Source organism: Empidonax traillii, unplaced genomic scaffold (genome assembly GCF_003031625.1).
Source record: "Empidonax traillii isolate 1590-97213 ecotype Southwest subspecies unplaced genomic scaffold, ASM303162v1 scaffold272:size679582, whole genome shotgun sequence".
Taxonomy (NCBI): domain Eukaryota; kingdom Metazoa; phylum Chordata; class Aves; order Passeriformes; family Tyrannidae; genus Empidonax; species Empidonax traillii.
Genome location: NW_020955465.1, coordinates 337568 through 362332, shown reverse-complemented (window position 1 = coordinate 362332; position 24765 = coordinate 337568). Strand labels below are relative to the sequence as shown.

The 24765-nt window shown below is 61.7% G+C and overlaps 5 protein-coding genes across 13 annotated transcripts; 3 read left to right on the top strand and 2 right to left on the bottom strand.

Annotated features, from left to right (window-relative positions):
• Window positions 1–90: 90 nt before the first annotated feature.
• Window positions 91–2966, top strand: TK1 (thymidine kinase 1). 3 transcript variants are annotated; one of them, XM_027889775.1, is made up of 7 exons: window positions 91–174; window positions 360–391; window positions 483–596; window positions 677–770; window positions 1091–1180; window positions 1263–1382; window positions 1494–2966. In XM_027889775.1, exons 1-7 carry the CDS (start codon window positions 109–111, stop codon window positions 1647–1649), a joined length of 672 nt encoding a protein of 223 aa, XP_027745576.1. In that variant the 5' UTR covers window positions 91–108; the 3' UTR covers window positions 1650–2966. The 3 variants fall into 3 exon arrangements, with proteins under 3 accessions (XP_027745576.1, XP_027745575.1, XP_027745577.1); XM_027889776.1 differs by having other exon boundaries at window positions 146–215; XM_027889774.1 differs by having other exon boundaries at window positions 1263–2966.
• A 283-nt stretch (window positions 2967–3249) lies between these two features.
• On the bottom strand, window positions 3250–5388 carry SYNGR2 (synaptogyrin 2). The gene is made up of 4 exons (XM_027889778.1): window positions 5267–5388; window positions 4862–5099; window positions 4495–4634; window positions 3250–4393 (listed from the first exon to the last, which is right to left on the bottom strand). Exons 1-4 carry the CDS (start codon window positions 5369–5371, stop codon window positions 4196–4198), a joined length of 681 nt encoding a protein of 226 aa, XP_027745579.1. The 5' UTR covers window positions 5372–5388; the 3' UTR covers window positions 3250–4195.
• Window positions 5389–5988: 600 nt separating this feature from the next.
• TMC6 (transmembrane channel like 6) lies at window positions 5989–12467 on the top strand. Of its 3 annotated transcripts, XM_027889773.1 has the most exons (20): window positions 5989–6415; window positions 6494–6612; window positions 6823–6936; window positions 7051–7209; window positions 7325–7430; window positions 7529–7625; window positions 7713–7967; window positions 8244–8434; window positions 8515–8653; window positions 8807–8962; window positions 9143–9318; window positions 9468–9549; window positions 9868–9965; window positions 10117–10206; window positions 10353–10428; window positions 10683–10816; window positions 11166–11342; window positions 11520–11598; window positions 11731–11809; window positions 12028–12467. In XM_027889773.1, exons 1-19 carry the CDS (start codon window positions 6360–6362, stop codon window positions 11800–11802), a joined length of 2376 nt encoding a protein of 791 aa, XP_027745574.1. In that variant the 5' UTR covers window positions 5989–6359; the 3' UTR covers window positions 11803–11809; window positions 12028–12467. The 3 variants fall into 3 exon arrangements, with proteins under 3 accessions (XP_027745574.1, XP_027745573.1, XP_027745572.1); XM_027889772.1 differs by lacking the exons at window positions 5989–6415; window positions 6494–6612 and having other exon boundaries at window positions 6842–6936; window positions 12165–12467; XM_027889771.1 differs by lacking the exons at window positions 5989–6415; window positions 6494–6612 and having other exon boundaries at window positions 6842–6936; window positions 12125–12467.
• A 1562-nt stretch (window positions 12468–14029) lies between these two features.
• ARL16 (ADP ribosylation factor like GTPase 16) lies at window positions 14030–15180 on the bottom strand. Its single transcript, XM_027889779.1, has 4 exons — window positions 14949–15180; window positions 14756–14869; window positions 14522–14637; window positions 14030–14373 (listed from the first exon to the last, which is right to left on the bottom strand). Exons 2-4 carry the CDS (start codon window positions 14801–14803, stop codon window positions 14202–14204), a joined length of 336 nt encoding a protein of 111 aa, XP_027745580.1. The 5' UTR covers window positions 14804–14869; window positions 14949–15180; the 3' UTR covers window positions 14030–14201.
• Window positions 15181–15245: 65 nt separating this feature from the next.
• HGS (hepatocyte growth factor-regulated tyrosine kinase substrate) lies at window positions 15246–24717 on the top strand. 5 transcript variants are annotated; one of them, XM_027889770.1, is made up of 21 exons: window positions 15246–15350; window positions 15686–15770; window positions 16160–16235; window positions 16663–16755; window positions 18613–18736; window positions 19635–19687; window positions 20139–20207; window positions 20417–20541; window positions 20777–20855; window positions 20943–21041; window positions 21249–21344; window positions 21687–21725; window positions 21810–21953; window positions 22086–22296; window positions 22472–22644; window positions 22783–22923; window positions 23002–23179; window positions 23256–23389; window positions 23636–23752; window positions 23917–24012; window positions 24120–24224. In XM_027889770.1, the coding sequence occupies exons 1-21, from the start codon at window positions 15314–15316 to the stop codon at window positions 24222–24224; spliced, it is 2274 nt and encodes a 757-aa protein (XP_027745571.1). In that variant the 5' UTR covers window positions 15246–15313. The 5 variants fall into 5 exon arrangements, with proteins under 5 accessions (XP_027745571.1, XP_027745570.1, XP_027745566.1 ...); XM_027889769.1 differs by having other exon boundaries at window positions 22083–22296; XM_027889765.1 differs by having other exon boundaries at window positions 21810–22296; window positions 24120–24717.
• The last annotated feature ends 48 nt before the right edge of the window (window positions 24718–24765 follow it).

Genomic DNA, 24765 nt, shown 5'->3' with positions numbered 1-24765 from the left:
CCCTCCCGCGATTGGCTGGCACGGCGGCGCGTTGGCGCGGGGCCTCCTCCGATTGGCCGGCGCTGGCGCGGCGAAGCGGCGCGCGCGGGCTCGGGCAGTCAGTCCGCCATGAACTGCCTGACCGTGCCCGGCGTCCACCCCGGCTCGCCCAGCCGGCCCCGCGGGCAGATACAGGTACGGCACCTCCCGGCCACCGCCCTGGGGGGCACGGACAGGTACCATCCCGGGGCACGGGGCTAGGGGCACGGACAGGTACGGTACCGCCCCAGGGCGCTGCGCTGGGAAGGCTGCGAGACCGGGGGCCGCACCGGCACCGGTCGGAGCCGGGGCTGTCTGATGACCCGCCGTTCTGCCCCCAGGTGATCTTCGGGCCGATGTTCTCCGGGAAGAGGTAGGCCCGGGGCAGGGGGCGCCGGGCAGGGCCCATGGCGGGGGGTGAGGGGAGGGTTGGTACCGGTGCCCTCTGACACGGTGTCTCGTAGCACGGAGCTCATGCGGCGGGTGCGGCGCTTCCAGCTTGCCCAGTACCGGTGCCTCCTGGTGAAGTACGCCAAGGACACGCGCTACAGCTCCTCCGGGGTCTCCACACACGACAAGTGAGTCCCTGGGGCAGGAGGACCACCCCCCCTCCACGGGGCTCCCTGGCCCGCCCGGCTCACCCTCTCCCTGCCCGCAGGAGCACCATGGAGGCTGTGCCCGCCGAGCTCCTCCAGAACGTGTACCAGGAGGCGCTGGGCGCCGCCGTCATCGGCATCGACGAGGGCCAGTTCGTAAGTGCACGGCTCGGGTGGGTTCGGGTGGCTCTGGGGAACGCAGGCTCCCCAGAACAACCTGTGAAGACCAAGGCCTGAATCATCTGTAGGAAGAGATGGGAAGAAGTGCCCTGGGGCAGTTTGGTCCAGCTGGACTGTGCTTGTAGTCAAACCCTCCCTCCCTGTAGTCCCTGATGGCATAGGACTGCATTCTACAGACAGGGCTCTGATTTCCCTTGTTCGTGGTGCTGCTATCTGGGCATGCAGAGATTGCTGCAGGATCCAGAGCCAAGTGCTGCCCCTCCTCCCTTCTGACGCTGTGCCTGTACCCTGTACAGTTCCCAGACATTGTGGAGTTCTGCGAGACAATGGCCAACACCGGGAAAACCGTCATCGTTGCTGCTCTGGATGGGACTTTCCAGAGGAAGGTAAAACACTCATCTTGGAACAGCAGCTGCTCTGTACCTCACAGAACCCGCCCAGCAGCACCTCCTCTGCTGTCTCGCACAGGCCTTCGGGAGCATCCTGAACCTGGTGCCGCTGGCGGAGAGCGTGGTGAAGCTGAACGCCGTGTGCATGGAGTGCTTCCGGGAGGCCTCCTACACCAAGAGGCTGGGAGCAGAGCGGGAGGTGAGTTCCCTTGCAACAGAAACTGCTTCACCTTTCCAGTCCTGCTGGTCCAGAGGGATCCCCTTGGGGAAGCTGGACTCTGCAGAGTCACCCTCCCAATTTCCCTGCCAGGTTGAAGTGATTGGAGGGGCCGACAAGTACCACTCCGTGTGCCGAGCCTGCTACTTCCGCAAGCGGCCCCAGCAGCCTGGGCTGGAGAACAAGGAGAATGTGCCCCTGGGGTTGAGGCAGCAAGAGGCAGCTGCCATTCGCAAGATCTTCTCTTGACTGCTGGGAAAATGGAGGAGAAGGGAGCTCAGTACCATGGCTCATGGGCACGAGATCTGCCTCCCCCTGCTTTTAGTGAACTGTTCAGTGCCTCAGCCCTCCCTGCCCAACCTCCACTGCCTCCCCACACTGAGCACCACAGCCAAGGAGGATCCACCGGGCCCGATGCTGGGGAGAGCTGAAGCGAGAGCCTGACAAGAGTGAGTTCCAGTCTCAGAACACAGAGATGGGTGTAGTTAGTGATGTTACCACACACAGACCCTGGTTCACTCCATGGCGACCTAGGCTGCAGGGCTCCCGCTGCTTGCCCTGCCTCTGGCCAGCTCTCCCGGTGCTCTGTGTGTGCTCAGGCTGGCTCTGGTGCCTGTGAACGCAGCCCTTCTCTCTTGCGCACTCTTGCTAAATTCCAGGTTTCTCAAGACAATGTACAGTCATTAATATTTTGAGCCCACTTCCTTTTTTAACAGTCTGAGGTAACTTGTTCCTTGTCACAGAGCTGTGGCACAACTTTTAAACTGACACACGCGACAGCCCAGCCCAGGGCAGGGCCTTGGCCTCTCTGACTACTGACACTCACTTTTATTATTGCTTTGTCAATTCTTGGTGAAGCAGTAGAGGGGAAAGGAAGGCCCAACTCAGCCTGGCAGCAGGCTCTTCTGAGCCATTGAACTGTAAGGGCTGGCGGTGGTCTAGCAGGCTGTGACAGAGTCCTTTAGAAGAACTGGTCCCAGGAAGAGCCTCCTCCCAGTTCAGGGCAGTTTTTCTCAGGTTCAAGGTTGGTGCTGCATTAACTGTGAGGGATTTGGAGGCTCAGGGTTTCATCTAGCCAGATTTGGGCAACTGTTCCTGTGAAGGTCCAGCTACCTGGCAAAGGGGCTCTGATATGAAGGGCTGGTTCTTTACTTTAGTTGTGTCTCTTGCTCCCTCCTGAGCCTTCCAAAATTCTCAAGGCTGACTGTTCCTCTGCTCTAAGCTGACTGAAGCATCCTCTTCCTGCTTTGCTTGATTCGGCTTCTGGAAGGTTGTTGGCTTTGTTCCTTGCTCCTTGCAAAAGTGCTTTGCCCTGCAAGAGAGCCACAGGCTCCAAGCAGTAGCTCTTGGTTCTGGCCAGGCCAGATCTCCGTGTGTGAGTGCAGGGTCACTGCCTGTGCCCTGGAAGGCTCCAAGAGCCACATGAACTCCCTCTGTTGTCCCCATGTTACTAGTGGGCACAACTGTACTCACAAGTACTCGAGTGCCAGGCCTGGGTTTTTCTCTCAGGGCTGGGGAAGGCACTGCTGCTGCTGTTTTAGGTTAATAAATAACTTAATGAACCTCTGTGTGTGTTTTCTACCAGAGTGCTCTGCGGAAGCTTCCTGGTTGTGACCAGTGAGACAGCCTGCGCTGGTCACTGGAGTGGTCACAGGGTGGGAGGGCTGGCACTGGAGCTCTGCTCAGATCGAGAAGCAGGAGGGTGGCCTAAAAATAGCCACCAGCGTGAGTGTGCTGTTTGCAGCGCAGCAGTTGGCAGGGGCTGTGCCGCCACTGCCTTGCCTGGCACCCCCAGCCCTCAGGGGGAGAGGGCAGTAACCCCTTCTTCCCCAGAGACAAAAGGCACATGGTGGCTCGGTGAAAAAGTTTATTCAAACCTTACAGTGACAACTACTTGGAACATCAGCCCCAGCAGCAACAGCCTGCACAGGGCCACTGGGAACAGCTTCACCATAGCACAGCAGCGAACACAACCTGAGACAGCAGCCCTGAGGCACCCAGGGCAGCCGCAGTGCAGGTGGGAGCCGTGGGCAGGGCATGGCAGCACAGCCTCACGTTAGCAGAGGCAGCGCTCAGGGGGGAGGCAAGCAAGAGACAGAAAGCACTCGCGGACCCTCCTCAGCTGGAGCAGCTCTGGTCCTGCTGAGGGATCCCGATGCTCGCTGCTCCCACAGATCCCAAAACTGCGTGAGCACTGGCAGCTCTAGTGCAGGCTGGAGGAAGGCACAGTGTGGCATCAGAGGAAGACAAGGGGGGCTTTGGCAACAGCTCACCCAGCAGCAGCCGAGCAGGGAAGGCACGGAAAGCCGGCACAGGCGGGAGCCAGGCCTGGCCGTGCTATGGCAGCAAGAGACAGCACTCGGGGGGATGCAGCCAGCAGGGCTGAAAGGCACTGGGGCCAGGACAGGCCAGGGCAGCAGTCACAGGGGCAGAGCTGGGGCAGGGCCAGGGGAGGGTGAACCACACACTCCACCAGGGCACCACAGCGAGGGCAGAGGCTCAGCTGTGCCAGGGCTGCCCACACACCCACCCTGCCGCAGCCACAGGGCTCACCCAGCAGCTTCGAATCACTACCATGCACCAAATTACCCACCACACATGGGGCTCTCGACCCCTCATCAGAGAGCTTGGCTCCAGCACTGGGACCAGGCCCCTCCTGCGCCCCACGCCAAGGCCCAGTCACCTTCACACAAAGCAGCCGTCACCCTCCCACCCCTCCAAGTCACAGGCCCCTCCCTCCCACCCCACAGAAGGAATTGCAATGGTACAGCCATCCCGTGGGCACCAGCCGGGACTCAGTACACCGGCGGGGGCTGGTACCCCTCCGGGGCCTCTGCCGTTTGAGTGAAGGGCGGCTGCTGGTAGCTCTCATGGCTGATGTTGGGGTAGCTGGAGTAGGGAGTCGAAACCTCTGGGGTGGGGTCGACATAGCTTTGAGCAAAGTCCTCCACCCCCATTTTGTACCTCTTGTAAGCGAAGGTCAGCAGGAGGCCCTGCAGAGAGGAGGGGGCAGCAGCGTCAGGGCTGCCCTGGGCTCTGCGGTACAAGGGGCCCCTCCACGCTCTCCTCAACCAGGGCAGGATGGTTCACTCACCCAGGAGAAGATGGAGAAGAAACTGAAGGTGATGGCAGCGCGGGCAGAGTCTGCCACGATGTACACGTCCTCGGCCCGTGTCCAGGACCACTGGTTGGTCAAGAAACAGAACCCGATGAACCACAGGAAGGTCCAGAGACCTGTGGGGGCAAGTAGCATGAAGACCCTGCTCAGCCGTGCGGGCTGGCACAGACACCCGGCCGGGGGCAGTCACTCCTCAGGGTGTCCCGCAGCAGCAGCTCGTGGCCCACGGGCAGCGTGCCAGGCGGGAGCGACTCCCTTTGCCAGGCACCGGCAGCCACGTCACGGGACAAGGCGGCCATTGTGCAGCGGCGGGAGGCACAGCCCTGCCCCGCGCCCACGGTACCTGAGAAGCCGAGGTCGGCCAGGACCAAGTACTTGCGGTCGGTGGTGTTGCTGATCTGGGGGAAGTAGACGTCCACCATAAAGAAGAAGATGCAGGCGAGGAAGGCGAGGACGCCGATGCCGATGCCGTAGCGACAGGCGTCCTCGTTGTGGTTGAAGACGCAGAAGAGATGGGACTCCTCGGGCAGGCTCATGTAGCCATCGCCGACCAGGCAGGCGAACACGATCAGGGCGAAGATCTGTGGGGCGGAGCCGGTGTCCGATGGGCGGCACCGAGACGGCTGCCCGTGCCCGACGGGCCGGGGGCACCAGCCAGGGCGGAGGGGAGGCGGGCTCGGACGGGCTCCAGAGGAAGGGCCCGTGCCGATGGGGCTCTCCTGTCCCGTCCCGTCCCGTCCCGACTCACCGCACTGACGATCCGCGCCAGCACCTGCGGCTGCTGTACGAAACGGACCAGGTCGAAGGCGCCGCCAGCCTTCGCCGCCCCGTAGGCGCCGCCGCCACCCTCCATCGCGTTCCGCTGCCGCTCCTGCGCGGCACCGCCCCGGGAGGGCCGGGCCGGGCGGTCCCGCGGCGCTGGGGCGGGGCGGGCTCGGGCCGGCGGGACCGGGGCTCCCCCGCCCGGGCACAGAGGGTTGCGCTCGTCCCGCCCTGCACCCCGGTGCCCCGCTCCGTCCCCGCCTCCGCCCCGGTGTAACGGGGACGGGGAGCACTGCCCCCACGGCCCGGCCGGCGGCGGCTCCCGGTGAGTGCGGCCCAGGGGAAACAGGGGCTTTGGGGGGCTTCCGCCGCCCCCGCCCTGTACCGGGAGACGGCAGGAACGACGGGACGGGGAGGGCTCGGTGCTCCCCGCCCTCCCCGCGGATCCGCACCCACGCCGACCCACGGCCCCGGCGGAGGCGGCGGGAGCCCCGGCGGGACGTCCCGTCGGTTCCCGGTATCGGGACGGGCGGGAGCTGCCCAGGAGCTCCGGAGCTCCCGTCTGCCTTAGCCCGCTCCGGGGGCGAGGCGGGGTGCGGAGCCCGAGGCTTGGTGGAGGAGGAGAGGAAGGAGACGGCGCTGGGCACCGGCGGGAGCGGACGGGGGGACACGGCGTGAGGGGGGGGATCTGTGCTCCGATGTGTCCTCCTGGGGACAGTTCGAACCCCTCCCGAGCCATGCGCTGGGGTTGGTGCTTGGAGGCTCCGTCCCTGCCCCTGAGGCTCCCGGGACGGCGGGGGGGGCGAGCTCCTCCCCCGCGGGACCCGCTCGACGGCGGCGCCGCCCTATCCGCCCGTTCTTCCTTCCTTCTGCTGCCGGGTTGGGCCCGGGGTTAGTCCCTGATTTAGCCCCGCAGGCCCCGCGCTCCCGCCTGCCCCGGACCCCACACGCAGTGGCTCCGGCTCCATCCTCGTTCTGCGGGCCGGCAGTGCGCGGGGGAACCGGGGGCCGGGGCCACTGATGCCCGTCCGCTCGCCGCGGCAGGGCGAGTGTCGGAGGGACCCGCTCGGGCCCGCAGGATGTCCCAGCCGCCCTCCATCACCCTCCACGTCCTCGAGGGCACCGAGAGCGATGGGTGAGTGTGACCCTCCCGCTGCCTCACCGTGCCCTGGCTCTTGCACCCCAGTGGCATGGTGTCCCTGTGTCCCTGCAGCCAGGAGCCAAGCCCGGACAACGAGAGAGCCCTGCACACCTCCTTCCACCAGCTTATCCTGGAGCAGAGCAGCTTGATCGAGGCAGATCTGGAGCTCGAGATGGAGAAGAGGAACAGAGGTAAAGGACTGCAGCCGAGGCAGGCTGAGGATAATGTGTGTGCCCAGGGCCATCCACTAACCCTGACTCTAACCCAGAGTGCCCCTGGAGAAGGGGGTTCTCTGGGGGAAGCACACACCAGGACACACACCTGGCCTCTGTGCTGGAGCAGAGCAGTGGGGACACAGGGATGAGCCTTGGGTATTCTGCATCCTGCCTTCCCCCTCCTAGAGTCCCCGGCTCCCCCAGACGCCTGTGCTGCAGCCTGGGCAGAGCCAGGGCAGTGCCCTGGCTACTCCTCCACCTCCCTGCAGATCCTGGCCAGCATGCCCAGCCGCACCATTGGTAGGTGCCACCTGCCCTCCCACCCTTCTCCAGGCCCCAGAGCCTCTCAGAGAGCTCTCCCGCCTACCCTGCTCTCCCATGGCCACCCGAACCCTGCCCTTCTCTGGCCTGCAGGACGCAGCCTCGGGGCCGTCATCTCCCAGTACTGCAACCGTACGGCCCGGCTGCGGCGCCGGAGCAGCCGCCCACCCCTGCAGCAGCTGTCCCGTGCGGCGCGGCCCAGCCTGCGGCAGTACGACCTGGACACCGACCCCGCCAGCACCACACTGGAAGGTGAGGGTCCCCTGGAGCGGGAACAGGCAGTGCCAGGCATTGTCCCTACACTGGGTTTGGAAAGGGCATGCCGTGACCTTGCTAGCTGTGTCCCACTGAGCCCCCTGTGCCCCAGACAAGCGGAGCCTGCTGGTGAAGGAGCTGCTGAGCCTCTCGCCCTACCAGCGCAGCCAGATGCTGCTCACTTTGCCCATCAGCCTGGCAGAGAAACGCACCCTCCGGTAGGTCCCCTTGTGCCAGGCCCAACCAGGCAGGGCTCCCACAGCCAGAGCCATCCCGGGACCTGTGGTACCCTCTGACATTCGTCTCTGTTGGGCAGGCGGCAGGTCAACAGGCAGAGGGGCATCCTGAGGCAGCGTGCCCAGCACTGGGCCCCCTCCTCGCCCTGTGGGTGGTCCATCGTCTACATCAGCCTCGTAAGTCAGGGTGGGGTCTGCACAGCTATGCAGGGGCTCCAGTGCAGGCTCTGGCTCCGGTGCTCTCCACAGGTTCTCTCTCCCCAGGGCTGCCGAGGTCTCTGGTACAGGCTCCTCTCCCTGCTCCGCACTGCACAGCCTTGGCACTACACCTTGAAGCAAATCAGTGGCCGCTTTGGTTCCAGTGTCCTCTCCTACTTCCTTTTCCTCAAGACGCTCCTCATGTTCAACTTCTTCTCATTTCTCATCCTCCTGGTCTTTGTGGTGGCCCTGCAGGCTGTATACCCCCCTACCTCGGCTAGCCCCCCGCCCTTCACCGGCCTCGAGCTCCTCACAGGAGCGGTAAGCACAGCCCACGCACCAGGGCCTGGGCATCCCCAGGACAGGGGCTGCTCCAGGCCTGGGGTGCAGTCCCATATTCCCCCACAGTGATGCCCCAGTCCCTGCCCTTGCTCAGCCTGGGCCCCAGGGCTGCCAGTGCTGTGGATGCAAAGGGGGTGCCTGGTACTGCCCCAGCCTAGGACTCTGTGTCCCCGGTGCTGGCAGAGGCGCCAGGCTGGGCAGGGAACTGCAGGCACACCGAGGTCACCATGGGCCACATCATGTGTTTTCCGCCAGGGTTACTTCACGCACTCACTGCTGTACTATGGCTACTACAGCAACATCACCCTCAATGAGCCCTGCACCCCTGGCCCCAAGGGCAGCACGTGCCCCCCCACAGCCCCCTCATTCCCGTACAACATGCCACTGGCCTACCTGTTCAGCGTTGGAGTCACCTTCCTCGTCACCTGCATCCTGCTGATGTACTGGTGGGTCAGCAGCACGTGTGACACTGCCAGCCTTCCCCCTTCACTCAGCCCTGTTCCCTGATGCCCTCTCCCTCATGCAGCGTGTTCTGCTCTTTTCGGGAGAGCGTGGGAAGCTCCATGGGGGACCTGGCCATTAAAGTCTTCTGTGCCTGGGACTTCAAGGTGATCCAAAGGCGTTCAGTGAAACTGCGGTGTGAGAACTTCTGCACCCAGCTGAAGGTGAGGAGCTGGGTGATACAAACACCCCCAATCCCATCCTTGCATCAGTGCTTTGTCCATCATCCCTCTGGGTCCTGCCACGGTGCAGCGGGACAGACCCTCACTCCAGATGTGGAGCAGGTTTGGCAGCTCTGGCACTCTGCTCTCTTCCAGGAGCTGCTGGCAGAGCAGCGCTCCCGCTCCCACTCCCAGAGCCTCTACCAGCGCCTGAGGCACTGCATCGTGGTGCTTCTGGCCTGGACCCTGACACTGGGCTCAGTGCTGGGCTGCACGCTGGCTGTGCACCACTTCTCTAAGTACATGCATGTGGTGAGTGCCAGCCCTCGCCCTGGGATGCCCTGCCCTGGGGTTGGAGCGACATGGCAGGGGTACCAAGGAGGGAGGTGGGGGCAGCCCTGTTGCAGCTCTTCTGGCCTGGGTGTTTGCTGCCCTCCCTAAGAATGCCTGGCTGCCCAAATCCGTGTGCTCACCCCAGTACCTGCTCACCAGGTTCAGCAGGAGCAGCAAGTGCAGGGCAGTGGCAGGTGGCAGCAGGAAGCCATCCTGCTGGTCCTGCCCTTTGTGGTGTCCCTCCTCAATGCGCTGATGCCCCACCTGTACAACTTGCTGGCAGTGTGGGAGAAGCAGGACTCCCCTGTGACACAGGTCTACGTGGCGATCTTCAGGTGGGCCGGCTAGGGCTATGGTGGAGGGAGAGTCCTGCACCCCCACCTGTGGCATGGGGGGACGCTTTGGGGCCAGGCACCCTGTCTATGGGGCATGGCCCCTCCATCCCTTGGGCTCAGGGGCTCCTGGCCCTGCTTCTGTTCTCCAGGAACCTGATTCTGAAGATGGTGGTCCTCAGCCTGCTGTGTTTCCAGTGGCTCAGCCGGAGCGTTGTCTGCTCAACAGAGGAGGTCAGCACTGCTGCCCCCGGGCTGTGAGGGACCAGGCTCAGCGCGGGGCCATGGAAGGAACTGGTGGTTTCTTCCTTACTAGATACTGGGAAGAAATTCTTTGTGAGGGTGGTGAGGCACTGGGCACGGTTTTGGCTAGAGCAGCTATGGCTGCCCCATCCCTGGAAGTGTTCAAATCCAGGTTGGACAGGTCTCGGAGCAACTTGGTCTAGGGAAGGTGTCCCTGCCTACGGCAGGAGGGTGGAATGAGATGAGCTTTAGGGTTCCTTTAACCCAAAACACTCTGTGATTGTATGCCACCCTTGCTCGTATCCCTAGTGCTGGGAGACATGTGTGGGGCAGGACCTTTATCGCTTTGTGGTGATGGATTTCATATTCACCTTGCTGGACACGCTCTTTGGGGAGCTGGTGTGGAGGTAACATGCCCCAGGATGTGTGTCCCCCTCCATGTGGTGTCCCTGCACGGCCCCAGCTCTCTGGTGTGCCTAGGCTCTGCCACACTGGAGTGGGAAGGTGGGTGTGAGGGTCCCCCGGGCAGTGTGGCAGCAGAGCTCTGCTCCTCTCCAGGCTGATCCTGGAGAAGAGGCTGAGGCAGAGGCCCGAGTTTGACATTGCCCGAAATGTGCTGGAGCTGATCTATGGGCAGACCCTGACCTGGTGAGACGTCTCTGCCTGGTGCGGCTCCTTCCCTGCTGGCAAATACCTTGTGTTCCCCAAGAGCCCTGTGGGTGCCACAGCTGTGCCCACCACTGGCTCCCTTGGGGCTTCGATCCAGGCGAGCCTGTCTTCCCCCCAACTCGCAGGCTGGGCATTCTCTTCGTTCCGCTCCTGCCGGCTGTGCAGATGCTGAAGCTGCTGCTGCTGTTCTATATCAAAAAGGTGTGATTCTCCCTGCCCCCTGCAGTTCCCCACTGGTGACAGAGCGGTGACACTCTGCTCTGCCACTGCCAGCCTGTGCTGCAGCAGCAGTGCTGCACGGAGCAGCCCTGTCCTGGTGGGGCTGAGCAGAGGTTGCTGGGGAGAGGGTGTCCCCAGGCTCGCTCGGCTCCCAGCAGGTAGGAGGGAGAGGACAGCAGGGTGTGGCCCACTCTTCAGGAGCTGGCAGCCCACAGGATGCTGCTCCCTGTTCACAGACCAGCCTGATGCGGAACTGCCAGTCCCCCAGCAAGCCCTGGCAAGCATCGCACATGAGCACCATTTTCATCACCCTGCTGTGCTTCCCCTTCTTCCTGGGTGCAACCGTCTTCCTCTCCTACACCATCTGGTCGTGAGTACCCACCAGGCCATGGCTTGGGGCACAGGACCCTTGGCTGCCCGGAGATGGAGGGGCCTGGAGATACCATGACCCCCGACCCCAACATCCCCCAGGCCCAGGCTGTGCAGTGCTGCCCCAGACAGGCAGGTGCTACCCAGCCACTGGCTCGTGCCCACTTCCTCCAGCTATTCCTGGGTGTTCCTGGTGCTGGACACAAGGATGAAGATCCCTGAAGATGCTGGGGACAGGGAGGCTGGGTCCCAGGAGGGCTGGATGTCTGAGACAGGCAGTGCCCTGGGCTAGGGGCAGCAACTGCTGGGCTGCCCATTGCTCTGACCACCCCATCGGTCTGTCTGCTCAGGGTACAGCCATCAGAAACGTGCGGACCCTTCCGGGGGCTGGAAACCGTCTACAAATCAGGGAAGAGCTGGGTGCTAGTGCTGCAGAAGTCCAACCCCAGCATCACGTGGTTCACCTGGGTCCACCAGCACCTGGTGGAGAACACCTTCCTCCTGTTCTTCACGTCTGTGGCCTTGCTGTGAGTATGGACGCAAGCCCAAGGCTGAACCCTGGGCCCTTGCTTTGAGGGTCCCACTGTCATGGCCCTAAGCAGGGCTGGAGCCAGGGTGTCAATCCAAAGCCCTGTGCCCCATCCCGGTGCCAGGAGCCCGGAGTTCCTCAGCCCAGCTGCCACCGTCCTGTCCTGTTGTTGCAGAGCTGTGATCTACTTCTACATCCAAGTGGTGAGAGGCCAGCAGAGGGTCATCTGCCTGCTCAGGGAGCAGATCGCCAAGGTGCGTGAGCGCTGCATGTTGTCCCTGCCCATCCCGGCTGCTCCGTGGCCTGGTCCAGCCCTAGGACTGCCCGTTCAGGCTCTGGCCCTGGCAGCGCTGCCACTCAGCTGCTCCACGGCTCTGTTGTTGCAGGAAGGGGAAGATAAGGTATTTCTCATACAGAAGCTTCACTCTGTTTATGAGCAGCGAGAGAGACGTGCCTGAGGCCCAGGTAAGGCTGGCACAAAGGGCTGGATCTGTCCATCACAATACTGCGCTGGAAGCTGCGGGAACACAGGATGCTGGGAAAGATTCTCTCTCCTTGCTGTGGCCAAGGACCCATTGAGACACATCAATAGGAATGCCGTGGCACAGGGATGCAGGTGCTCCTGCTGCCTGGAGCTGCTGGGATGCAGCAGGTGCAGGACCAGGACTGCTGTCACACCCCAGGGCACAGCTCCATGTGGGGCTGCCTCACCAGCACAGCCCTGCTCTGGGGGTGGTCACTGCTTGCAGAGAACAGCTCTCCAGCTCTCCTCCCTGCCAGCACACCAGCCCCATGGAGAATGGCCCTGGGCTGTTCTCAGAATCCTTTGGAGATGGCTTTCTGGATGGAGAAACCTGCAGTCTATTTCACATTGCCCAGGGGCAGCAAGGATGGAGCTGGGAGCTGCCAGGCACTGACCCAGCTCCAGCCCTGTGCCTGGCTCACTAGGAGAGCAGCTGTTTGATCCCAGTCCCATGAGCAAGGCCTCCAGGCCACCCCAGCAGCCCTACACACACTGCACCAGCTGGCAAGATGGACTCAGAAGAAACACCGTGGTGCTGAGTGCTGGGCTGGGCAGGGACCCTGCGGGCTCAGGCTGACCTGGCCCATTAAAGTGCTGCTGTGCAGAAGGGCTCTGGCTGGTGTCTGGACCTGTTGGGCTGGAAACAGGCAGGTGGGGTTAGTGCCTCAGCGCTGGTTGTGGTGGTGACTCAGCCGTTGCATCAGGGTGTGCTCGAGCTCCTCGGCACTGCCTGCTTGCCCATCCAGCTGCCTAGGGCAGAGCACAGCTCAGCCCACACCGCTGGAGCGAGGGCCACTGCTGCCCCATGAGCCATAAGCCACCGTGGGCAGTGTCTGCAGCCCCCAGCGCCCAGAGCTGCTCCCCTCCATGGCACGCTGCTGGCAGCCCCAGGCCCTGGGACAGCAGCTGCCCTGGTGCCATGGCACTGGCAGGCCCTGGGCAGGTTGTGCCGTGGTGTGTGCCAGGCACAGGCAGTCACCAGTACCCCGTGACTTGGCACTGGCGCCGCTGGGTGAGGCAGCTGGGCCAGGCTGGGCTGTCATTGCTGGCACAGGGGGGTTATTGTCATGGACAGACGCTGGTTATCGGTGTGGGCATGGGGTGGGTCCTGCACACAGCCCCAGCCCTTCTTGGGATGCATTAAGAAGAGTATTTCCAGTGGGTCAGAGAGGTGATCCTGCCCCTCTGCTGAGCCCTAGTGAGGCCACATCTGGAGTGCTGTGTCCAGTTGTGGGCTCCTTAGGACAGGAAGGACATGGAGCTCCTGGAGCAGGTCAGAGGCTACAGAAATGATCAAGGGACTTGAGCATCTCTTATGAGGATAGGTTGAGGGATTTGGGCCTGTTCAGCCTCAAGAAGAGATGTCTGAGAGGGGACCTCGTCAGTGTCTGTCAGTATGTGCAGGGAGGTGTCAGAGGATGGACCAGACTCTGCTCAAGGATGCCAAGCAATAGGACAAGAGGCAACAGGCAGAAATGGATGCGCAGGAAATTCCACCTGAATATAATCCTGGTGGGCCCCTTCCAACTCAGCATATTCTACGATATTCTATGAGAAAGAACTTCTTTCCTCTGCAGTGACCCCACACCAGAACAGGCTACCTAGAGAGATTGTGGAGTCTCCCTCACTGGAGATACTCCAGAACGATCTGGATGCAATCCTGTGCCATGTACTGTGGGATGAGCATGGAGGTTGAACCAGACAACCCTCTGTGGTCCCTTCCAACTTGACCCATTCTGAGATTCTCTGAGCCCAAGTGAGTGCTGGGGAGCAGCCACAGGCTCAAACTTGCTACAATTTGTGACACATATGTGACTGAGGCATCCCTGTCACTGGGCCTACCCCAGCTCCTGACACCCACCCAGGTTCCCCAGTTATTCCACACCTTTCCCCAGGTCACCCTACTGTGGCTGGACTGGCATGATGCCTGTAGGGCCAAAGCTGCCAGCAGGAGACACATATGCACTCCGTCTCCATCCTGGGCAGCCTTACCAGCCCTGCCCTGCTTAGCCCAGCTCAGCTGCTGCCACAGCCCCCAGCCCAACTGCAGCAACTCCTCCTGTGCCCAGAGGTGCCAGCACACTCTGGCCTCTGAGCCTTCTGCTCATCCCTTCCCCAAAAGCCTGGGGTCTCCTCCCAAGCACAGGGCAGCCACCAGCCTGGACTGTTTGGTAGGAATTTTACTGTGAAGTCCCACAGGGATACAGTCTGTCACCAGCCTGTGACACTGTCCCAGGCCCTGCTCCCAGCCCCATGCAAGGCAGCTGCTCCCTGGCCACCTCCTTTGGTGACAGGATTGTCCTGGGCTGTTGCAGGCACCTGGCAGGGTTGGGGTCAATGGGGGTCTCCAAGGGTGGCCCGAAGCCACTGCAGGACGTCGGCCAGGCCGGTCCCATCGCGAGCGCTGATCTCCAGCATCGTGATGGGCTGCGTGGCACAGGACACGATGTCCTGCATGCGGAACAGCGACTTCATCTCCACCAGCGACATGTAGCAGGGCAGGTCACTGCAGTGGGGACAGGGGGGCTGCATTAGCCCACCACAACAGCTCCCCTCCCCAGTCCAGCACCAGCTTGGGGGTCTCCGGCCCAAGAAATGCAGCAAAGTGCAGCTGCTGCCCCCGGGCAGCCTTCCGGGCTGATCCCCCTCCTCACATCTTGTTGAAGAGCACCAGGACGGGCACGGAGGCGAGCGGCGCTGCCGAAAGGACGGAGAGCAGCTGGATGCAGGATGAGGAGACCTGGGTGGGGTTGGAGGCATCGACCACGAACTGCAAGGGGAGAAGGGAAAGCGGAGTGCGGGTGTGCCGAGGGCAGCCCCGGGCCGGCAGGGCCGGGCTAAGCAGGGCACGGAGAAGGGAGATCTCACGGGATGCCGGTGCTGCTCACCAGGAGAGTGCTGCACTCGCTGTAGTAGCTGGGCCAGATGGGGCCCATGCAGCCGCCCAGCTCCCGCACCGTCACCTTCCTCGGCAGCCGCAGGTCGGTCAGGTTGGTGCCCACCTGCGGGACAGGCGCCGGGCTGGGTGCGGCCGTGCCCGCCGCCCCCCGCCGCCCCTCGGCCTCACCGGGCCTCGCCTACCGTGGGCAGCGTGGCCGGGGGCTCGCCCAGCTCCACGGGCTCCCCGACGCTCAGCTGTGCCGCGCGTTAAGGACTCGCCTCGAGGAGGGGAAGGGGCTGCCCGGACAACCCGCCCCCCGGTCCCCCCCTGTGCCCCCGTGCCCCGCGGATATGGCGCAGCCGCCGCACCAAGAGGCTCTTGCCGCCGCCCGCCGCCCCCAGCAGCAGCACCGTGGGCGGGGGCCGAGCCGCGGCCATGGCGGCCCCGCCCCGGCGGAACCGGCGCCGCCCCGGCGGAAGGCGGAAGGCGGAAGCGGAAGGGCCGCGGAGGGGCGGGGGACGGACGGGCCGGAGCGGTGGGGCTGGGCCGGCGGCGGGAGGACACCATGGGGCGCGGCGGCGGCACCTTCGAGCGGCTCCTCGGTACCGGCGGGGCCCCCTGGGCGGGCGGGGCGGGGGCCGGACTGGGGTCCGCAGCAGGGAGAAGGCGGGCCCGGGACGCGGCGCTGCCCGGGCCGCGCTCGGTGCCGCAGCCCAATGCTGGCCGGGAGGAGCGGGAGCGGTGGGGCCGAGGTTGCCGAGCGTCCGGGGATGTCTTAAAGGGGATGGAGGGCTGGAGCCTTCCGGGAGACATCGGAGGTTTATCCCCGAGCCTCGGGGCAGCGCCGCGCCCGGGGCGCTCCCGCGACACGTCGGTGGCGGAGCGGAGCCGCGGGGAGCGGCCGCTCACGGCACCCCCGTGGATCTATTCCTTGCAGATAAGGCCACGAGCCAGCTTCTGCTGGAGACGGACTGGGAATCCATCCTGCAGATCTGCGACATGATCCGGCAGGGAGACACCCAGTGAGTGCTCCTGGGCTTTCGGACACGCTGTGGGCGCAGGGCACAGCTCTCCTGTCTGACCCTTCGGGGGTCTGGGACCTGCCAGCCCGTGGGAGCACACGTCTCATTGAGATGTCATTGAGGAGCTTTGGAAGGGCAGTACAGCACACCTCAGTGTGCTGACATGCTTCCCAGGCCTCGGGGGCTGTAGGTTACCCCTGGCCTGAAATCCTCAGGGAAACTCAAGCTTGAATGTGCTTATTCCCTCCTAGTTTCCCCCAAGGAATTGTGTACCCCTGAGCTAACTATGCCCTCATGCCAAAGGGGGGGTTGGCAGGTTGTCAGCAGCAGGTGGGATCTCCCCTCACATCCTTGATCCCCTGAGGATGTGTCCTCTCTTCCCTACCCAGAGCGAAATACGCCGTCAACGCCATCAAGAAGAAGGTGAATGACAAGAATCCCCATGTGGCCCTGTATGCACTGGAGGTAACGGCACCAGACGGGAGCACCACGGGGGTCTGGGGAACGTCCCCTCACCATCCTGCCTTCAGGCTACGCAGCTTCCCTGCCTGTGGCACGGCATGGAGCCAGCCTCCTCCTGGCTGTGGCACAGAGGTTTTGGGATGATCAGACCTGGGTCTTCATGCTTTAGGTCTGTCTTGGCTTTGGAACAGGCAAAGCTGGGACTTGGGCCACTGTCCCTGGGGTCATTCTCCACAGAACAGAGGCCCCCCAGGCCCCTGTGGAGCTGAAGGGCAGCGGGTTCCCAGCACTGTGTATGGATTGACACGGGCCCAACATGCCTCGTTGCTAAAATAGTGCCCCATGTTCAGCCTGTACAGTGTGCTGGCACCACCATGGGTTGCAGAGGAGGCAGGAAACCGTGGGCTGATGTTACTCTTGGCCCTTGCAGGTCATGGAGTCAGTGGTTAAAAACTGTGGCCAAACAGTTCATGACGAGGTGGCCAATAAACAGACCATGGAGGAGCTGAAGGAAATACTCAAGGTAAATCGATTTATTTTTCTATCATTTTTTTCTGGAAAAGCACCAGCAGCAAGAGGAAATGTATGTGTCCTCTCCTGCATTCCTTTTGGGTAAGGAACAGAAGGGAAACTCGGAGTGCACTCCAGAAAAGAGCAAACTATCATGTGGTGTGAAGGGGTGAGTGTAGGGAGCAAAGGAGAGTCTCTGGAAAGAAGAGATGTGGTGGAAGGAGAGGTTTGGCTGTGCTGTGAACTGGCAAGAATGTGCTGCAGAGGCATGGGCCATTCCATGTTAAATGCTCCTGGATGCACCACTTGGCTTGGGACAGCAAAGGAAACCAGGTGACGGCCTGGCACCTGCGTTGAGGACCTGGGCAGTGGTGAGGTGAATTTCCTCCCATAGAACAGTGGGAGACAGGCAGGTAAAGCAGTAAAGGAGAAAGCAACAGGAGCTTCCTCTGTGTCATGGCCATTTCACTGGCCTGTGGAATTGTTCAGGAGTTCTGCACGATGTGACCCTGGCTGCTGGCACTGACAAGATGTTGTCACAGGCTACCACCAGTCTGATACTTGCAGGAGCTCTGCTTGTCCTTGGACTGGAGAATTCCATGAGGGAAGTGGAAATGAGGACTCCTGTCTCCCGCTCCCAGCTCAGAACAGCAATGCCCAGACAAGAGCTTGTTAGCGTCGTGCTGTTCCTTCCTTACAGCTCCTGTCTTCCACCAGAAATAAACAGCTAGATGACCCAGATCCTTGCAGGATGAGCTGCATGAACCCTATCACCTCACACACTCAGCAGAGTGTCTCTCCTGTCACCTTCCTGTTAGGGCTGACTCAGTCTCCGTGCAGGATCTCCTCCCTGAGGAGGAAACACTACCTCAGTGGGACAGCCAGGTGTGGTAGCGCAGCCTCTCCAAGGGCTGAAGAGATCGGATCAGATCCAGGGATTTTGTGGCTTTCAGTCCTTGTCTGCCTCGGGAGTTTCACAACTGCCCCATTTTCCTCCCACACTTGGAACTTTGATGCTTGTGAATGCCCAGTGCTGGTAAAACAATTCATGTTCTGGTGAAGTTCAGGGCTGTGACATGTGGAATGCAGGATTTTGCCAAATCTTCTAAAAGTTGGACCTCCAGGAATTATCAGTAAGTCACACTGTGTGGACTGAGCACTTGGCTGAAATTGGAGCTTGACAGTGCTCCTGTGCTTCCTGGGGGATTTCTAGAGCAGCTGGTCATGTGGATGCAATGACTTGGGCAGCTGAGGACAGGGCACCTCCAAGGCTGGCTGAGGTCGGAATAGGCTTGCCAAGTTTCCTACAGCTCCTGAAACTGTGATACAGTTGCCCCTGCCTCCAAAGGGCAGGCGACCCAGCTGTCCTCACTGTGTCACATTCTAAGATGGCTTTGAGCATTCCTGGGCTGGAGGTGCTGGCACCCTCCAGGCACCCCCAGCACCATCAGTGCCCGGGCAAGGCAGGCTGTGCCATTCTGGGCAGTGGAAGGTCCCGCTGTTTTCCGAGTATGGGATGAGCAGCTCTTGAGGGGAGCTGTTGGTGGGCTGGGCTGCTGCAGGCCCCAGAGCCCCTGCTCCTGGCCCTGGGCGTTTGCTCAAAGCATCAAGGCCACAGACCTGTTCAGTTGGTCTGTGCTGTTCTGAAGGACATTTTGTTGTTTGTGCTGAAGGGGGGCAGTGGGGCAGCTGTCATTTGTGTTGTGCATCGTCCTCACTGCGTGTTTCTGACAGCTCTTGTTTCTCATGAGTACTTTAAAGTCTCTCTTTCCTGACTGGCATTTCTGACTTCTCTTTGGGGGTTTCACACCATCCTTTGGGTTTCAGGAGCTTTTTCTCAGATGTTGTTTTCTCCTCCCTTCCTGTGCAGAGGCAAGTGGAGACAAGTGTCCGCAGTAAGATCCTGTACCTCATCCAGGCCTGGGCTCACGCCTTCCGCAACGAGCCCAAGTACAAGGTGGTGCAGGACACCTATCAGATAATGAAGGTTGAAGGTGAGGACTGTGGGCACAGGTTGGGGGACACCTAGCCAAGCAGCTCTGCTCTGCAGGAGCCTCGGCAGGACCTGCCTGATGTGAGCAAAATCTGGACTTGCAGCACTGAGTTTTTCTTTGGTGCCTGATACCCAACAAACCCCTCACAGTAACTGAATCCCACTGCAGAGATGGGACAGTCCTGTGGTCCCAGGATCGGGGCTGCCTTGCTCTGGGCCTCCAGCCCAACCAGAAGTTCAGGGCTGGCAAGAAGACCTGAACAGCAGGAGGTGCAAATGTTCTTGGGGAGACTGACAGAAAGTCAGTGTGTCCTCTGGGGTGGGATTTGCTTCAAGGCAGTTCCTTCCTCCCAGGCTTTCATTCCTGCTCCCAGGATGGGTCTATGCTCCGCTTTCTGACAGAGTATTGGTGCGACTCTTTTCCTCCTATCCCAGGACAGCAGTGTCCCCTTCAAGGGCAGGGACATGCTGCTGCCTTTGCCTCCTGTGCACCAGAACCTTTGTGGGCAGTGGCAGAGCCTGGAGGGCCAGTCCCCCTCCCCAGCTGGTGTTGACACACTCTGGCCATTCAAGGCCTGAGACTCACAGGCCTATGTGCCCACCCACTGGGCTTTTTATCCCCCCATGCTCGGTTCAAGGTCTTGAGAGACATGAAGCCTTATCCAGAGGTTCCTTATGTCTCTTATGAGTGTGTAAGGAAAACCATCAGGGATTGTCTTGAGAGTGAGGCTGAGGGGAGGCTGATGCTGGTGTATCAGAGCAAGATACCAGTCAGGGCAGGAGGTGGTGCTGAGCTGGGTCTGGTGTTTGTCCTGGCACCTGCAGCATGAGGCTGCAGGCACCAAGGCCTCCCTGTGCCGGAGGATTCCTCTCACAAGGGGACTCTGCTTTTCCTGCAGGTCACGTCTTCCCGGAGTTCAAGGAGAGCGATGCCATGTTCGCTGCCGAGAGGGTGAGCTGTGTGGTGGGGGGAGCTGGCACTGCAGGACAGACCTGCCCTCCCATCCCCTTCCTGCCAAACCTGCAGGTCTTGCATTTCTCCTTTCATGGGGACTGGAGACCTTGCTGGGAGAACTGATGGGAACAGAGTCAGTCCCATCATTCCCCTTTCTTGGTGGCCTTGCGTCATCTTGGCAGGCTGAACGTGGCAGGGCATTGCTGAAGGCATCACTATGCAGACATGTTCCTAGAGAGTCTTGTGCTAACTGGGAAGGTGTCACAGTCTCTAAGGAACACAAGAGGGTAGCTTGTGGGGATTAATATTTCCTGTTGAGCTGCAAGTGCCTCCGCTCTCCCCTGTGCACGAGAGCCCTGTTAGCCATTGGAGCTCCTGAAAGGCCAAGTGCAGACACTCTCCTTGAGGCTCTACTCCCTCCTTACACGATTCCCCTTGACCCTGACAGGCTCCAGACTGGGTGGACGCTGAGGAGTGTCACAGGTGCCGAGTGCAGTTTGGTGTCGTGACGCGGAAGGTGGGTGCTGCTCCTGCCCCTTTGGGTTTCTTGGCCCCACACAGCCCTTGGACTGGCAGAGCTGCCTGTAGGACTCTCTGTGTGGAAATGTGTTGGGGACAGACCGTGTACTCGGGCTGTTGGCAGGGAAATGCTGGGAGTATCTGAGTGTGTTGTCTCATGGAGAAGGAGTGTCTTGCCACTGCACTGATGTCTCCCATCCTTCACAGCATCACTGCCGGGCCTGTGGGCAGATCTTCTGTGGGAAATGCTCCTCCAAGTATTCCACTATCCCCAAGTTCGGGATTGAGAAGGAAGTGAGAGTCTGTGAGCCCTGCTATGAGCATCTCAACAAGTCAGTACCCTTTGTGGTGGGTTCCTTTGCTTGCGAGAGCTGGGACTGGGAGAGGGGAAGCATGGTCGGGAGCCAATTCCCTGCAGAGCAGGGCGAGGGTGCTTCCCAGGCTGTGCAGGCTGGGCTGGGCCTCCTTCCTTCCCAGGAGCAGGTTTGCCACTGAAACACTGTGCAGAGCTGGGGCTCTGGTGCAGAGGAGGGAGTGTTCAGTCCACACTGTCACCTCTCACTGCAGGAAGGCTGAGGGCAAAGCTGCTGCCACCTCTGAACTGCCCCCTGAGTACCTGACCAGCCCCCTTTCTCAGCAGTCGCAGGTGAGTGGCTGCCACATGGGTGATCTGGTGATCCTGACCTTTTGGTTGATCCCATTACCAACTACCTCCTCATCTTTTCACTTCCAGCTGCCTCCAAAGCGCGACGAGACAGCTCTGCAAGAGGAAGAGGAGCTCCAGCTGGCTATTGCCTTGTCTCAGTCAGAGGCTGAGGAGAAGGAGAGAATGGTTTGTGCACTGCAGGGATCTGGGAGGGATCATTACTCTTCAGCCCAGGTGTACTGGGCCATAACAGATCTCTGGGCATATCCTGGTGTGAGTGAGGTGCAGGTCCTGTGGAATGAGAGGGTGAAAGCAGAGCCAGGCATGGGCTGTGTTGCAGTTGGTTTGGAGGAGTCTGGACAGTCCCTGAGTTGGAAATTTTTTCTTTTGCAGAGGCAGAAAACAACCTACTCCATGTACCCTAAGGCTGAGCCCACACCTGTCACGTCATCAGCTCCCCCGGTCAGCACACTCTACTCCCCGCCCGTGGTACGTCCATGGGAGCCCTGGGCGTGAAGAGGCTGGACACAGGCCACTTCCCGAGCCCGAGTCTGTCCTGCTTGTGTCTAGTTTAATCCCATTCTGAGGGAAAATAGTTGCCCCATTCAATCCCTTGCTCCTTCGCTGTGTTTTGAGCAAGAGAGTCTGTTCCTAGATGGCATTTAGGTGCCTCTGCTGCTTCCCAGAGCTGCAGTGTGTGTCCACTTCGAGGCTCTTGCTGGTACTCAGCACTGGTGGTCATACATGGACAGGTCTGATCCAGACATCTCTGTGGGACCAGGGGGGTCTCTGGTTTCTCTGAACTGCATTTCCCTGTTTTGCTCTTTCCAGAATTCCTCTGCTCCCTTGGCTGAGGACATTGACCCAGAGGTAAGGATCCCAGCCCTGTTAGTCTGTGGCACAGGCTTGCTTCCACAAAGGCAGCAATGCTCATCTTCCTTCTCTTCCTGACAGCTGGCTCGGTACCTGAACCGCAACTACTGGGAGAAGAAACAAGAGGAGGTTCGCAAGAGCCCCACACCATCAGCACCCCTGTCCCTGACAGAGCCAACTGCGCAGCCTGGGGAAGCCCACCCCGCCCCACTCGGGGTGGTTGAGGTAAGAGAGGGCCCAGACCTGGGTCTAGCACCTGCCAAGGGGCAAGAAGCACCAGGCTCCGCAGGCTGGCTGCCAGCTCTTGGCACTGGGGGGCTCACGGCTGATTGGCTGCCCCGTCCTTCCTTCCAGCAGCAGTACCAGAATGGCGAGTCTGAGGAGAACCACGAGCAGTTCCTGAAGGCGCTGCAGAACGCGGTCACCACGTTTGTCAACCGCATGAAGAGCAACCACATGCGAGGCCGCAGCATCACCAATGACTCCGCTGTGCTGTCCCTTTTCCAGTCCATTAACAACATGCACCCACAGCTGCTGGAGCTGCTCAACCAGCTGGACGAGCGCAGGCGTGCGTGGGAGCTGGGGGAGCTGCTGGCCCTGGGCGTGGGCGGGCAGCTGCCAGGGCTTCCCCAGTGCCAGCATTTGGCATTCCTGTGACACAGCCTCTCCAGAGACTAGTGAGGAGTGCAGGGGTGGTCCAGTGCTCTGTCCCCATGTTCTGAGGCTGTCCCTTCCCTCCCCAGTGTACTATGAAGGCCTGCAGGACAAACTGGCCCAGATCCGGGATGCACGTGGGGCTCTGAACGCACTGCGGGAGGAGCACCAGGAGAAGCTGCGCCGCGCAGCAGAGGAGGCAGAGCGGCAGCGCCAGATCCAGCTAGCCCAGAAGCTGGAGATCATGAGGCAGAAGAAGCAGGTGAGACAGAGAAGCTTGTCCAGGTATTCCAGGCCTGCCTGCGCCATGGATCAGCCCAGGGCTGGCAGGGGCAGCTGTCCTAGTGGGAGGGGGTCTGTAGTGTACTGGCTCCGAGCCATCACAGTCCTGTTCCCGTAGGAGTACCTGGAGATGCAACGTCAGTTGGCCATCCAGCGACTGCAGGAGCAGGAAAAGGAGAGGCAGCTGCGCCTGGAGCAGCAGAAGCAAACCATCCAGATGAGAGCCCAGATGCCAGCCTTCTCATTGCCCTATGCCCAGGTACAGCTGCTGGGCCAGGAACCCTCCTGCCAGGTCCCAGGGCCCGCAGCCTAAGGCTGGCTTTCCTTCTCCCACCAGCTCCAGGCCATGCCTGCAGCCAGTGGGGTGATATACCAGCCCTCTGGGCCCACCAGTTTCCCTGGCACCTTCAGCCCAGCCGGCTCCGTGGAGGGCTCTCCCATGCACAGCGTGTACATGAACCAGGCTCCACAGGGAGGCACCGGGCCGTACACCGCCATGCCCGTCACCGGGACTGGTACGTCAGGCAGCTCATCCCACAGGGGTAGGGGTGAGCCAAGGTGGTTGCTCCAACCTCTGCCCTCTCTGTCCAGATCCCAGCATGGTGAATGCCTACATGTACCAGCCAGGGGCCGGCAGCGGGCAGGGGGCTCAGCAGGGGACAGCAGTGCCCACCACCACCCCGGCATACTCGTCCTACCAGCCCACGCCCACACAGGGCTACCAGGCAAGTGAGGCAGCACAGCCTGTGGCTGGCTGGGGTGAGGACTGGGGGCCTGGAGCAACGTACCCCATCTCATCAATGGGATCTCTGAGCAGGAGGGAGGACAGGCTGGTTGGTCCCAGACCTCCAGATCTGCTGCTCTCACTGTGGGAGTGGGCTGGGGTCAGAGCCAGTTCTGGGCTGTGGTGTCTTGGCTGGAGCTGCGAGCCATCGCTGCCTACACCGCCTCTCACCAGCCTCTCCCCACAGAGCGCGGCCTCGCAGTCTCAGAGCATCCCGGCCATCTCCCAGGCCCCCCAGTCGGGTGCCATGGGCTACATGGGCAGCCAGTCCGTCTCCATGGGCTACCAGCCCTATGGCATGCAGGTGAGTGCTCCCTGCTTGGGCATGGGGGGTAGGAGGTGTGGGTGGGCTCCAGCCTATGGAGCCATCCTGGAGGAGGCCTGGCAGAGGCTGGGGTCTGTCACCACCGCCCCACAGTCGCTGCGTGTCCCCTGGCCCCTCTGACACCCACCCCCTTGCTCCCACAGGGTCTCATGTCTGCCCTCCCAGGCCAGGATGCAGCTCTGAGCAGCCTTCCAGCCCAGCAGTCCTACATGCCTGGGCAACAGCCCCTCTACCAACAGGTAAGTGCCACCAGCCCAGGGGGTCAGGGTCCCAGGGGGATCAGGACCCAGTGGGACATGTGTGCTGATAAAGCCACATGCTAATGAAACCGCTGTGTCTGTTCCAGGTGGCCCCAGCCGGGGGACCCCCCCAGCAGCAGCCTCCACCGGCACCAGCCCCCGGGCAGCAGCCCCCGGGCAGCGGAGAGGCCCAGCTCATCTCGTTTGACTGATCAAGACCACAGGGCATAGGGGACCCTGGAGGTCCTGTGTAACACTACTCTTCATCCAGAATCACTCTGTACTTCGACTGCTCCTCCTGTCCCCTGGCCCCATGTCCGGAGGCAGTGGTACCGCAGGCTTCCATCGCAGGCTCTGGAGACCAAGCAGCAGGGGGACAGCCCCCTGCCCCCAACTGCCCGGGGCTCCTGCCCCCGGCACACCCACCCACCCCCCACTCCCCCTTGGCAGCCGGCGGCCCCCGGGGCCGGGCAGGAGCTCGCCCGGTCCTTGCCGTTGCCCCGGGGCTTGTGGCCGCGGGCCCCGAAGGAGCAGCGCTCTAGCCCTGCCCGGTCCCCGGCGCCAGCTTCGCCCTATCCCCGCTGAGTCCCGCTCCCCGCAGTGCCCTCCTGGGCCCGGTGCCCCTCGCCGGGCCGAGCCCGTCCCGTCCCCGCCCCTCGCGGGGGACACAGAGCGCGAACGGTGACAATAAAGCGTTGGAACGAGCTGCGGCCTCGTGTGCTGGGCGGGAGGGGGCGACGCTACCAGGCTTTG